The sequence below is a fragment of the Merops nubicus genome, unplaced genomic scaffold (assembly GCF_000691845.1).
Source record: "Merops nubicus isolate BGI_N331 unplaced genomic scaffold, ASM69184v1 scaffold7296, whole genome shotgun sequence".
In the NCBI taxonomy this organism is placed as follows: domain Eukaryota; kingdom Metazoa; phylum Chordata; class Aves; order Coraciiformes; family Meropidae; genus Merops; species Merops nubicus.
In genome coordinates this window covers 5,664-19,886 of record NW_008612840.1, presented here as the reverse complement: position 1 = coordinate 19,886, position 14,223 = coordinate 5,664, and the positions used below count along the sequence as shown (strand labels likewise).

At 47.5% G+C, this 14,223-nt stretch overlaps 1 protein-coding gene across 1 annotated transcript; it reads right to left on the bottom strand.

Moving 5' to 3' along the window:
- Positions 1 to 4,490: 4,490 nt before the first annotated feature.
- On the bottom strand, positions 4,491 to 11,875 carry LOC103774279 (fibrinogen-like protein 1). Its single transcript, XM_008941670.1, has 7 exons — positions 11,801 to 11,875; positions 10,314 to 10,524; positions 8,988 to 9,147; positions 7,410 to 7,507; positions 7,241 to 7,329; positions 5,691 to 5,881; positions 4,491 to 4,680 (listed from the first exon to the last, which is right to left on the bottom strand). The coding sequence occupies exons 1-7, from the start codon at positions 11,873 to 11,875 to the stop codon at positions 4,491 to 4,493; spliced, it is 1,014 nt and encodes a 337-aa protein (XP_008939918.1).
- Positions 11,876 to 14,223: the final 2,348 nt, after the last annotated feature.

Genomic DNA, 14,223 nt, shown 5'->3' with positions numbered 1-14,223 from the left:
GCGAGTGGCTGCAGCCCTGCAGGAGGGTTGTGCACTGGCAAGGATCTGCAGGATCTGTCTGCTGGAAGGAGCCGTGGGAACGGCGTTACCCCACACGGAGCAGGAGGGGAGTGTCCCAGGTCCGGTTTGGGGGCACACATTCCTTTCTCATTACTGGAGAGTGCTTCCATACCATTATTTTTTGTATGTACGTGTGTAAAATTCACACAGAATACCCTGGGAAAGGCCGTGTGTGTGAAGGTGTGACTCAGGAGTAGCTAACAGATTTCATTGCATAAAGCAGTGACATTTCGTGTCTCGTTTGTGGCGAATGCCACTGACGAGCCCTTCTCACCTTGTGGACCATGTGCTAGTAGATTATGATGTCCTAAAGCATCCATTGCCCAGTATCCTCAACTATCTGTCCTAATTAGTGAATCATTTCCCATTTAGAAAACATGAACCTCAAGTTGTGAGCAGTTTCCATCATTTTTCTGGTCATTATGGAGCTGTGTTGATTCGTCACAGTTGCTCAAGTCTTATGGTGGTGTTACTTTTTGCATGACAGTCCAAACAATCAACCCTGGAGGGAATTTAAAATTGAGGGGGCATTTTTCATCATTCTAGACTTTGATATTTTCTTTCTGCCAATATTCATACCAAGAAAACAGTAAAATACAAATAGGTGCAGGAAATGAGTAGAAAAGGGCATAGAAAATGGATGAACACATCTTAGTTCTCACAAATGTTACTGCAGCATTTAAGCACCTGTAAAAGGCAGTGAAGAGAACTGTTGGATTGCCCCCCCCTTTCAAGAATTGTCTTTGCCTTTATTAAACTTTAAAAAAAATGTAAATAAATTGACAATAATACTAGCATAGTAGGCTCAAAAGAAATTGTAAACAAACCCAGCGAACAACACATTATTTGATGAGTTTTTTTTGCAAATAAAAAGAAAAAACATCTTGACAACACCTGGTCAGTCCTGGAGAATCTTGTGGCGAAGAACAAGAATTAGGTTGGTTGTTTTTGTTGTGCTTTAAAAGCAGAGATGGCCTGTTGGTGATTACACACTGCTGCAAGCATTCAGAGCGGGGTTGAAACCCTGGTTAACAACAGAGACAGAGCTCGGGCCAGCGAGAATGAGTCATGAGCCTTTGCTTGGCATTTGTTAGGATAACCGTCTCTTCAGGGAGTTTGCAGAGACCAGGGGAATGCTGTTGGGAAACAAGAAAAGAGGAGATGCTGCCCGTGGAGGAGGGAGTGGGAGAAGGTAGGTTCAGGCAGAGGACTGTCAGTCTTAAAAGAGCTCTCCCATAATGAGCCCAACCCCACGTGCCCTTTAACCTGCCTCGTGGGCGTGGAGGAGAAATGAGCATGTGCTGGGTTCTGTGGTGGTAAGCTGCTGTCTTTCCCCAAACTGGCTGAGTAGGAAGATAGATTTCCCAATCCCACACTTTTTTTCCCCTCCAAACCAGTGCCAATTTCCAAGGGAGAGCAGCGTTGCCGTGCGTCAGCCAGGTAGTTTGACAGGTGCACAGCGAGAGGGCTCGTTGTGACAGCCCAGGGAGAGGAAATCTCTCAGCATTTGCCCACCAGAGTCTAAGCCAGCCGTTGGAAGGGCCTTTTGGTGTCCAGATCCAGCTCGCAGGGTGGTGGGAGCTCCCCCTTTCCCAGGAGCTGTGCTGGGACGCCGCGCTGTGGCCCGGCGCCGTGTCCGTGCCAGCTACGCGTTCCCAGAAGCTGTCAGCTCTGAGTGCTGTTAAAAGCATTTCAGAACATGTCCACACTTGAGGACAGATCCAAGGCTAATCAAATGTAACGAGTCTTTAAATTGACTTAAACGAGCTGGAAATCAGACCTCTGAAGCAATTGCTGCTCAGGTTACTTAACCAGCCTGAGGAGTGCGTTTGCCCCGCAGCAGCGATCTGCCAGCGTTGAGCCTGCAGTGCTACAATATCTGCTTGCAGCTTTGGTGAGCCTCACAGCTTGGGGGACCCTGCTGAAAGGGGAGATCAAATGTACAGCACAGCAACGTTCAGCAAGTGCTTCTCCAGCCTTCAGTGGGGGTGGTTTGAGCTTGGTGGTAGCCCTCAAATCAAATGAGTACTCTGCTAGCGGCATTCTACCCCGTTTGTTAAGATAGAGGGTTCTGAAACACTCCTTAGGGTTTGCTGTGGGAGTTGCAGGGACCTGCAGAAAGCCCTGTGAGTTCTGCATCTCCCAGGGTGTTCCCTGCATCGCAGAGGAGCGAGAGCCTTACTCTAAGCCAGATGATGTTTCTGATCCCAGCTTGTCAGGTCTTGGCCCCTTTTTCTGTCTGAGAGAGAGAAAAAGCCCCTGTTAACATACTGATGCTGGCTGAAGACCATCCAACTATAATGCCTGCCTTGCATATGGACACAGGCTCCATACTCTGGACTTCACTCACTGCTCACTCACTGGGGCACTGGACTGGGTGGCAGTTGCCTGGCTAAGCCCTGCTGATTTTATCTTCAGCTTGATATCTCCAGCTTAATACTCCATTATCAGGTGCATTATTGGCTGCTCAATGAACTCTCAAGCCACTACTGCTCTCCCTTTGGTGCTCTAGTTGATTTCCAGCATGCAGAGTTGAGCATCAGCAACCTTCACCCTGCTTCCCTAGCTCGCTGCTGAAGAATGGGATTGAGCATCCTCTGCCAGAAGGCTTTAATTTATTTCACTCACATTTCTCTGTGTCCTCTGCCTAGATGAAGTGACCTCAGCACTGCATCAGTGGCCACTTGGTTATAACATGGGCAAAATGATTCTTTATGTTCCCAACATGCAGTTACAACCTTGCACTGGGATTCTACCACAGTAAAATACAGGAGTAGTGACTGGAAAGGAAACAGTGAGGGCTGGCTGTCCACAGCCCTGACTTCACCTCTCACTCAGAGATGTAGGTGCCAGTTTCATTCCACGTGGGTGTGTCTGGGAAGAGGGCAGTGGTGCAGCCTTGCCAGTGCCCAGGCTTTAAAGAGCAAGATTCCCTGGACTACTGTCCCACTGCCCTCCAGTGTTCATGTTTGCAGTCACTGGGGTGTCTAGGAAGGAGGGAGAACAGGGTTCACCTCCTGACAAAGCAGAGCAATCAAACCAAACACTGAACCTTCCCTTGTCTCTGCGTTGTCTCCAGGACAGCCTGAGCCATGGAAACCAAACTTACCTTGCAGACCCTCCTACCCAGGACAGCAAAAGCACCAGAGCAAATATCAAAAGAATGGATTTCTCTTATTATGAGCTTTCTCAAGATTGTAATCCAAATTCCCATTCAAGTTCCTACTGTGGAAGATCAGATACAAAGTGTTAAGTCCTACTCAGATGGTTTTATTTCACCCTTTATGGATATATAATGGAAATTACAATATGTATGGATCTAAAAGCAGGTAAATGGAAAAGAACTATCAGTTTAAAAAAATTACTGTAATTCAGGAAAAAAAATAGGCTTATTCTACAACATAGTAGTTAAATGATTTGCATCAAGCTGATATTACTGTTCATTCTTATCTGTTGTTATTAACAACTTGTGGAAAATAAATTCTCAGTATCCCAATTCTTCTAGTCATTTGTGTTGCTCTTTCATTTTAATCCAGTGAGCCAATGAAGGCAGTGTGCCTTGGGGCCCAGTCACTTTCCACCTTCTGATTCCCCTTCAGGAACTCAAAGTCTGCTGGCAAATTACACAAGAATGTACAAATGAGTTTTTTGAACTCCTAAGGGCATCAGTGCTTGTGTTAAATATAGTGAAGTCCTCATACTATTAATCTGGGGCTTAAGTCTGGTCAGCAGCATGGGCCTTTGTCTGCATTAATGTGTTGTGGTGTGCTGTGGAAGTGGATCTGCAATGGGAAGCTGTTGGCAATGAAAGCTGGTGTCCACACTGTGCATGTTGTAGGGGTTTGCTTTGACAGAGCCTTTGGATGCACACTGGCAGCTGCAGCACGTCCATCCACTGGTTTGGTTTCACACACTCCCGGGGTGTTCTGCAACTGAAGTGTGGAAATTGGAGACCGTAGGGAGAGCTGGTTAAAAACATTCTCCTGATAGAGAGCCAAGCAGTAATGAAGGCACAGCAGATGAAGTCCAATTCCCCATCACCTTGTTGTTTCTATTCTTACATTCTTGTAACTGAAGCCCTGGCAGTTGAGAAGAGAAAGATGTAGCCCTTGAAGAGTACAGATGGCTAAAAGAACATGCTTGATCATTCCAGGTCCAGAGAGCTTTTCATAAACACTCTCCAATGAAGTCCTAAAACTGCTGCGAAAGAAAACTGTGGTTATTCCATGACTGAGATCCATGTTTTCCATTGAACTGTTGATCAGCTGTGCTCAAACACCTCACGGCGTTGGCTTGGGCTAGTAGAAAAAGGTGTGACACCAGCCACCAGGGTGCAGGTTTGGTGGCTGGCAGCAGCAGAGAGGGCTGGCTGCTGACTTACACAATTCCTTTCAGCCTGTACCTTTTTTTTCTTTCCAAAGCCACAGGTTTCAGCTGCCTGGACTGCTCTCACCGTCTCCACTCCAGCTGTCCAGGAAGAAGGGAGCCCTGATCTTCATGGCTGAGTATTTCAGTGAGTACCACGCCCCATGCCACGTAGCCCACACGATGCCATTGTCGTGGGACCCCTTGTACCTTCCTGTCCTGTAGTACCATCCGTTCAGGTTCACAGCATGGCACCTCGTCACCACGTAGGAGAGGGAGAAAGGGAGATAAGGTTTCTTGGGGAAGACTTTGCATCATTACAGTGAAGAGCTATTTTCACACAATATACCTTTAGAAATACCAGAGTGGGATTTATTGGCAGATTCAGGCACCCAGATATATCTGTCTGGACTGGACTGGTTATCTAAAGTTCTACAAAAGCCTGTGGAGATCTGGTTAATGCCTTTAGTGGAACCCAGAGAAGTATGTGGCACATCTTAAAGCAGACACCTTTACTGGTCAGATAATTCAACCTGGTCTCTCCTCCTCCCTGTTAACTAAGGACATGATTCAGTTGCCTGAACAGAGGGGTGTGGTGCCATTTGGTAGGCTCTAGCTCAAGCTTAGGCAGCCATGTATAGACACCTGAAAATGCAGATGACTTTTAATCAAGGTCAATCCCATTGCTGATGTACATTTTTGTAGCTCCACTGATTCCAATTTGTATATGATGAGGGCCTGGGCAAAGAAGAGGCTCATCCTGCACTGAAGCAGAGGGAAACTGAGAGTGGTGTGTCCATGCTCCCAGGGCTGGAGAACCTGAGTCCCTGTCTCTTGCTGTGTGGGGTATGCCCAGCTAGCAAACATATCATCAGGACTGCTAAGGGGTAACTTACCCCATAGACATTAGAGAAATGTCTTTGGTATACACTTCACCTTGCAGTGGCTACAATTGTTTTCTTTCCTGGGATGCAACACAAAACACTTAAAATAATCTTAACTGACATCTTTTCCTTCCAGGTCATTCTCCCTTATGCATTCTGGCCCCTTTTCTTAAAATGAATGCAACTTTCCTGCTTGGCTTCATAAAGAAAGAAGCAGATTGCTTTCCTTTGAGGGTCTGTGGGTATGAACATCCTAGATTTGGCTGTGCAGGGTGGCAAGCACACACAGCCACCTCTGGCTGCTGGAAGGCAGGCAAGGCCTCTTGGCGGTACAGCCACCCACACCCTGTGCCTCCAAGAGGAGCTGCCTGTTCTCCATACCTGTTAAACCACCAGCCCCCCTTGTTCTCTGAGGCACAGTTGCCTGCCAGGAATCGGTCGTGATCCTTGTCAGATGTGGTGAACTGCATCCCTCTGTGAGAAGCTGACCACTGATCTTCAAAATTGCTCCCCCCAGACAGAGCGTCGCCAGCGTTACCAGAGTAGGTGCCAAACCATAGCCTGTAATTGTCCTGCAAGAACATGTGGAACATCTTTGATATCAGCTCTTCCTGCCTTTCCTCAGAATTTGCTCTGGCCACTCTATCCACTGTCAAAAGCATGACTATTGAAGTCAAGGGTGGATTTTGGCCCCATGCTTTAGTGATCCTAGAGTAGATCCATGTGGGATTTAAACTTCCAGAAGGGATTGCTGATTACTGCTGCTGCTACAAACAACTTCAGGCTTTATTGTCTTTCAATAACAATTTGATACACCATACAAGCTGGAAGGCTCTTTCTGGCTCATCAAGAACAACTTGGCAGAAAACTGTGCCAAGTAGTTGCCTTCATAAACTGATCAGTTCTTCAGCTGGAATATCTCCTTAGGAATTTTTCTCCTCCAAGAACTAGAAGCTATCTAATTTCTAGCTAGATGGTCCAGTCCTGATAGGAATACTTAGAAGAATAGTTCCACTGTGCACAGCTAACAGACCTGAGAGACATTTAATATCAGATGGATGATTACTTTTGTGGTGTGGGCTTTCTCCTGTCATCATATTCCACTTTTGTTTATGAAAAAAATAGCAGGAAGGTTTTAAAATTAAGCTGTTCAGGCTTTTCCTATGAAAACTGTAACTGCAAACTGAACACAACACATGCATTTCTGGAGCAGTGATGGAGCTGGAACAAGGACTCATCCATGCCATGGAACTCATGTCCTTGAGTATTCAGGCTGCTTACACGTGGTATTCAGAAAGGCAAGCCTGCAAAGAGCAGGACCTGCACTGAGCAGGACACTGTCTAAAGCTAGAAAGCAAAAATGAGAAGACAGGGATGTGCCTGGTTTTAGGCTGTATCTGTATCACTAAGTGTAGGTGGAGAAATACCTCTCTTCAAGATAGGAACTCAAAACTGCTCTTTCAAAGGTTTGATTAGAGTTCACTGTTTTCTTTTAAAACAAAGTAGAGAGGGTTTGTTCTGGGGATTGCCTTTTATGTGACAGCCTGAAACGCTTTCCTAGGAAGCAGAACAGGGTTCAGTTTCCTTGCAAACATTCAAACCTTTCTCTCCCCCCACAGGGAAGATTCTTTTAACCATGAGGCTGGAGACAAATGCCTGTGGGAATCCCTGTGGCAGAAAGCTGCCCTCTGTGCAGCAGCAGAGTTAGCAAGAGAGCACACACACAGTCCTGTCACCTGCTGGCTTGGGCGCTCAGGAGGAAGTCCCAGGCTTATATCCCTGCTCCCAGGGCTGTCTGTCAGGCATCCAAACCAGGAATCCCAGGGAACCAGAGCTGTAATTACAACCCTGACACAGAATTCCAGTGCTGCTTATGCAGGTGCCCCACCCTCACAGACCAATGGAGCAAACCACCACTCTCCATTTCTCACCCGCTCATCCGCAAGCCGGACGTTCTCATAGACTGCATAACGTCTTTCCCCACGCCAGTCCATCAGGTCAATCTTCAACAAGCTCTCTCCTAAGCACAAAGTGGCATCCTGTTAGGTGAGCTGGCTTATGCAGATTGGAAAGAAATCTGTGAAGGGAAAATACTCCCACCTCTAGCAAGAAGGTCATAGATGTGGTCATTGCCCAGCCAGTATTCATCGTTCTTGCCCTGGAATTTCCCAAATCCCAGTTTGTAATCATCCCATTTCCTGCAGTGAGATACAAAAGCCATTTTCAGCATGTGAAGGAAGTAGATGGTTTGTGCCACTTGGCTATGGTAACAAGTGAAACTTCAGCTCTATCTCTAGACACCCTTTTCTAAAGTATTCATCACAAGCTGAGCCGAGATGTGTCACCCTGCCTTAGAAGTCAACACAACTCACAGCTTACTTCATCTGCTGCTCAACCTGTGCACACACACATACTGGGATCAAACCTTCAAACTGCCAGCTGCAGGGCTTGCAGAATAAGGTTGTCAGTGGGATGGAAAGGGAGAGCAGCAGCTGTCATATTGGTCTTCAGCAAAGCATCTGATACTGTTCTTCAGCAAGTCTTAATTAAAAGGCCCTCCTGGCTGGAACGGAATGTTGCAGTCTAAAATGTGCTGCAACCTTGGCTGTACAATGTGGTGAAGAATCAGAAACTGAATAGAAGTTGCAAACAAAAGATTCCAGATGAAGTTAAAAAGGGAATATCTAATTTTGCTTTGTGTTCCTGTTCCATTTAAATCTCGTTTTGAATCACTGACCACTTTCACCTCTGCTTTTTTCCAGGATCATTGTTTGGATGTGGTAGCTTGTTCTTCAGAGGTATATACTCACTTTTCATCAGCATTCTCTGGCTACATCTTTTTAAGAGAGATCTTCTGCTGTTACTTGCTTCTCATTCCATTCTTTTCAAATTTCCTCTGTTATTTTTGTATTATCATCAATATTCATGTATACTTCCTGCGTATCATCAGTTCCAGTTTTACTAACCTCATGTTTATTCCCTCTCTCACGTGGTTATTAATGATATTCATTCTGCCTGACCTACATACTAGTCAATGCTCCTCCTCAGCATGTTTTTCATTCACCTGTCCTAGTTTGCTACCACTCCCTGGGCAAGCCAGCTTAGAGCCCACTGAGGCACCTTTGCAATGGGCTGCACTCACTGTAAGAGACACTAGACAGGCCCTGAAACTGTGTGTGCTGTGAGAGTGAATTAATCTGCATGGGGACATTTCTTCTTTCCTACCAGAGCATCTCTCCTCCTGGAGAGTTCCAGGTGAAAGTCACCTCTCCAGGATTTTGCATAGAGAAAGGACAACCTAGACCAGAGGTCTGGTATCTTTTTGAATGATCTGAGTAAGGAAATAAATGTTACGACATGCTGAACATATTTCTTGATATGAGATATAATGTGTTTGACAAGTCTTGGTCAATGTGCTGGCAGCAGATACCTGCCACTTTGGAGCCTTCAGCAGTTTCCAGTAATGATAAAAGAGATACACCCACACATACACACCTACTCAAAGGCAGAGAAGCCATGGAAAAGGCATTAAAGGCCTAGTTTGGAAACAGCCTCCTGCTACAGGTTTGTACCACCGGGTGGTCCTAATGCAAAGTGCTGTCACTAGAGTGGAGTCTTGCACACCCTGCTGCTCAAACGCAGGGCTCTGCCGGGCAGCAGGAGCTGGGGGACACCCACCTGTCGAAGTTCTCCTTGCCATGGCTGCGCCGCTGGATGACGGTCCAGCCCCCGCCGTCAGACATGTCACAGTAGGCCAGGACAGGCTCTCGGTCTGCCCGGGGCCGCAGCCGGTAGTACCCGCTCTGGGTCTGCTTCCGACTGTGCACCTCAGAGCAATCTAGGAGTAATGGCATCCACTTGTTAGGGACGGGGGGAAAGCAACCGTGCAGCCGAGAGAAGGCCTCGCTGAGAGGGGACAAGGACGCCTGGCCAGCCTGTGTCCAGCCCTGCAGTGCCACAGCAAATGGCTCACCGAGGCCACAGCAATGCTGGTGTGCACACTGCTGGGCCTGACAAAGGGCAGCAAGTTGTGAGAGCCTTGACATCCAAGCCCTGTGAAGGAGTCGTTCCCAGGTCTCGGGTGAGATACAGGATGGCTGCAGCTCAGGCTGGGGCTGTAGCATCAGAGTGACACAGGAGTGGGACTGGCCCTGTCAGCAAGAAACTAATTTCTGTGTGGATGGTAACCTCAGCTGTACTTCAGATGGGATCAGTGCCCAATATTTCTAAAATAAGAGACTAAGCTCCTCTGACCATCTCTGCCAGGCCTTTCAGGACCTCAGTGCTTCACACTTTCAATGTAATCACAGAACCGTAGAATGTTTGGGTTGGAAGGGACCTCCAAAGGTTATCTAATCCAAGCCCCCTGCTATAAGAAAGGGCTTCTCCAACTTGAGAAGTTGAGCAGCTTGAAAGGCTGCTCAGAGCCACATCCAGCCTGACCTTGAATGTCTCCAGGGATGGGGCCTCCACCACCTGCCTGGGCAACCTATTCCAGGGATCTATCACCCTCATATTAAAGAACTTTCTCCTAACATCTAGCCTACATCTCCCCTTTTTTAGCTTAAAGCCATTACCCCTCATCCTGTCACTCCAAACCCCTGTGAACAGTCCCTCTCCTTTCTTGTAAGCCCCTCTCAGGTACTGGCAGGTCACTATAAGGTCCCCCCAGAGCCTCCTCTTCTCCAGACTGAACAGCCCCAACTCCCTCAGCCTGTCCTCACAGCAGAGCTGCTCCAGCCCTCGGATCAGTTTTGTGGCTGTCAAATGCCCATGAAGAATAAAATCTTGGCCACAGGCCACGATTCCAGTTATGACCATGTTCTCAAAATGACAGCAGGGAACAGAGCGTGCAGGCCTACTACCACAGCACAGAAATGAAGGAGCTGAGGAACAGGGAGGCTGAGCTCCTCCAAACAGGTTTCAGTGCCCACAGCTGAGCCTGGCAGGGAGAAATAAACACTGTGGCAAGCTGAAATTTCCACGTACTACTGCAAGCTGTACCTTGGTCATAGACTATCAAATTTCCACTAGTTGTGGGTAAAAGTGTCTCATGCTGCATGCTCCTGTTGCCTGAGAACAGCCCACTTTTTGTTCTGTGGTAAGTGTTCTCCAGGATGTCCTTCAGCTGCAGTTCATATAAGTAAAGCAAGTCTTGAAGCTGTTTTAACCTTTGTCTTAATTGATTGTTGTCTAGGAGGCAGATATCTTTTTCCTATGGAGAAAATAAAGAAAAAAAGCTCACCCTTCAGTCAGTGATAAGAACAGAGAAGCAGAGAGAAGGAGTGTTTGTCCCTCTTGACCCTAAGGTGTCACACTGCCTCCCTGGATCAATGCAATTCGATGGTGGTCTCTTCCTAAGATAAATCTTGCTCAGCATGGGCTGTTGAATTGAACCCCATGGAAAAGAGTTTTCTGCAACGACCTTGCCACTGTTCAGAGCATCCCAGAATAGGATTAGATTTGCAGAAAATGACTCTGGACAAAAATGATTTGTCTCAACTTCCAGTTAATGTACTCAAGGGGAATGTTTGCAGACTATGAAACTGCTGAGGGTAGTAAGAGGGGAAAAACAGCTCTTGCACTGCAGCCAGGGTGCTAGAAACATCTTTTTTAAAAACTGGACTATAGAAGAGTTGATGTTTGATGCAAATCAGCTGAAATCAGGATCAGAATGTGACCCACATTAGCTGGGATAAACATTTTCAGCAATGACCTAGTCTGTGGCTAGTGTTACTCCACAAAAACCATAACTAACCAGAGCAAAACTCTTCCAAGACAACAAGCAAACCCATGCTGTAAGAATCATTGGCTATTTCTGCTCTGAGCAGGCTTGAATGATACGAGGTCAGGAGCAGTTCTAGGCATAAGCAGAACAAGCAGTTGCCTGTGACAGCAGACTGCTGAGCACACTCAAACGTGGTGTCCCAGCTGCCTCTTCCTTCTCCTAGGCCTGTTGGTTTTCCTTCATAGGGGAGGATTTCCAGGCTGGAGGCACACAGGGACGTGCTGCAGACAGCCAACCCTGAGCTGGCCAAATTCTCCTTGCCAAGCTCTGTACCTTCTTGGGGTGGCACAAGAGAACTTTGCTCATCAGAAGAGTACAAATTCCCTCTGTCTATGCCTACCTCCTCTTCCCCTTCTTTCCTTTTAAATCACAATGAATAAATGAAGGCAGTTTTTCCTGAGGGAATGGAATGGAGTGCTTCTACACTAGCCATTAACACCACATTTATTTTTTTTTTATATTGTTTTTAATTCTTGGCAAAGTCATTCCATCCATCCAGAGTGCTGCACAGCCCCTAATGCCAGGAAACCCCTATATTATTAGCACAACAAGAGTGACCTTCCTTTAGCTGCAGGCAGGTGCCTTTTTGCTCTGCTCTTGCAAGTCTCCATCCCTCTTGTGGGGGAGCACCTGTCTCTACACGACTGGGAATGATTGATAAACCATTGAAAGGTTGTACAGACTCTTGCTGAGAGGTACACACCGAAAACCTGGGTGCAGGTGAGCTGAAGCTGACCAGGAGAAGCAGCAGCAGGCACCAGGGAATCGTCACGCTCATTGCTTACCACCTGAAAAGAAGCATGGACAAGCTGCACTGGAGGCTGCTTTAGTTCCTCTCACAACTTAATCCCCCCTCACAATCATGTTTAATTCCCCTGAAAACGTTTCAGGACTCGTTAAGGAGGTTGCTTGAATCTACAGGCAGGACAAAATCAGGGAAAAGCTGTGTGGCAGGGAGGATCTGAAGTGCAAGTGCAGCATGCTGACAGGAGGATGGAGGCTTAGGTCCAATCTCCTGCTTCCCTGGAGAAATAAATACCCACGATGGGTCTACAGCAGCCTCTGCCCCTTCTCCAGAGCGCCCACGTGGACAGAAAGTTACTTCATAGTGACACCTGCTTGGAGCTCCCCTGGCCAAAATCACACAGTCCTTATTCAGTGCAAACTCCCCAAAGTTAAAAAGAACTTTGCTTGCTGGTTGAATGAGGCATTATTGCCCCTCTGCAGTCCACGGAGTGGTCAGTCAGGGTGGGATTAGCTTCGAGGCCGAGGGCAGCAGGCACACATGGGACAGAGTGGGCACGGGCTATTTTTTGCTTGGATTTCAGCAGAAGAGATCTCTGCTGCTGACTTGCCCCAGCACACAGATGGAGCTGCAGGCAGAGACTCAGCTAGAAAAAATGCCAAGTGCTGCCTCTGGGAACACACAGCTGAAGGCAAGTGAACAGCACGAGTTGTCCACAGTCTGCTTGCATGGTGCTTTAAAAAAAAAATAAATCAGAGAAAGAATTCAAATAATCTGAAAAATAGGCTAAAACCAGCTCCCCCGCTTCACATCTGGAAGTGCTGCAGAAACTTGGCTGCCCAGCTCTGCGTGCTGTGCAACGTGTCTTGCTGCAGCTACGGCTCCATCAGCAGCTCCGCAGCGGCCGGGGCTGGGCAGGGGCTGGGGCTGAGGCTGGGGTAGGGGCTGGGGTCAGGGCTGGGACTGGGTCTGGAGCTGCTTCCAGAGCTGGCAAAGCTGCTGAGACAGGGCAGCCATCTGCCAAGCCGGGCAGGGAGGGCCCAGAGCAAGCCAAGAGAAGCAGCGCTGCATGGAAGTCGCTTGTAAAAGGTGTCCTGCGGGTGGGTGCCCCAGCAGGTGGCATTTTGTCAGCTCCTAGAGAGAAGGGTTCATTGTCAGAGCAAGGCACCCCCAGCCCGTGGCTGCTGGTGCTGCTCCTTCATGCCACCCTGCAGCCGTGCTGGTGGCTGCAGCACCGGTGCTGAGGCCAGGATCTGGCCCCACACCGTGCGTGTGGGTGGAGGCAAAAAGCTGACAGGAAGGATGGGTTTCAGCAACACCTTTTGAAAAGCAGATGGTACAAGCTGGAAAGAAAGCAAGCAACTTCATTATCCCTTTGCCAACACATAGGAAATGCACATACCTGTAACTCACCTTTCCTTCAGACCTCCTGATAAAATTATCTCCCTTCAATGTCAACTGCAAAGGAAAGTGCCCACAAACCTAGCTGTGTTTCTGAAGGTGGGTGAGATTTTCCTCTTCGGATGGCCCACATCAAGGATGCAGACGAAGAACGTTTCACAGCACTAGGCAGTTCCACAGAAAAGACACTTGCAATTCCTCATGTGAGTTACTCAAGCCCCGGGTTGTCTGTTGTTACCCAATACACATCCTGCTGCTTCCCAGCGAGGACAAACAACAGGTTTCCATCAGCAGTGCTCTCCAAAGGACAGGGGCTCTGCTGGTTGCATACCCTCACCCACCTTATTTGACTAGGAAGCTCACCAAAGGCTGACTTCTTGAAGTGTTTATATGAATCACTCAGACTAATGCTCCCTGTGGGAGTTTTATCTCACGTTTAATATAGCCAGGCTCATTTCAGTAAGCCCTGTAAGGTGGGAATAACACAGCTTTCCCATTCAGCATTCCTTTGGCTGTTTAATCTGGTTTGTGTGTAAAAGCACAGCGCAGCTGGAACGCCAAAGGAGCTGCAAATCTGAAGCAAGAAGGGAATGGGGGGGTATTAAGCAAGATTTGCTATTCGATTGAGATCTCAGGAGGTTTGCAGTTGTGTAACTCTCCTCTGAGCTGGATGATTAGGTTTAATCTTGCTAGTTAACACAAACAAGGACATTTGTGGAAGAGAGAAAAAAAAAAAAAGCCCAAACAAACAGATGGGTGCCTCCCTTTGCGTTATGGCTGAGAAACTGCAGATTGTTTTAAAGGAAACAGCAGGCATGCTCCACAGGAATGCTCCACTTTACAGAGTAATGTTCAGAGGAGAGACTGTGGGGGTAAAAGACAAGGCATCTAAGCCCATAGTAAACTTCTGTGTTACTCTCCAGGAAATCAGGACTCTTCAGCTATTACCAACTGTGGCAATGCTGTTTATTTCTTAAAAA

Coding starts and splice junctions, on each gene's coding strand:
- LOC103774279 (XM_008941670.1), bottom strand. CDS start 11,875: ATGAGCGTGACGATTCCCTGGTGCCTGCTGCTGCTTCTCCTGGTCAGC. Junction 9,148..10,313: donor TTTGATAGTCTATGACCAAG/GTACAGCTTGCA, acceptor CATTACTCCTAG/ATTGCTCTGAGGTGCACAGT. Junction 5,882..7,240: donor TCCGGCTTGCGGATGAGCGG/GTGAGAAATGGA, acceptor ATGTTCTTGCAG/GACAATTACAGGCTATGGTT.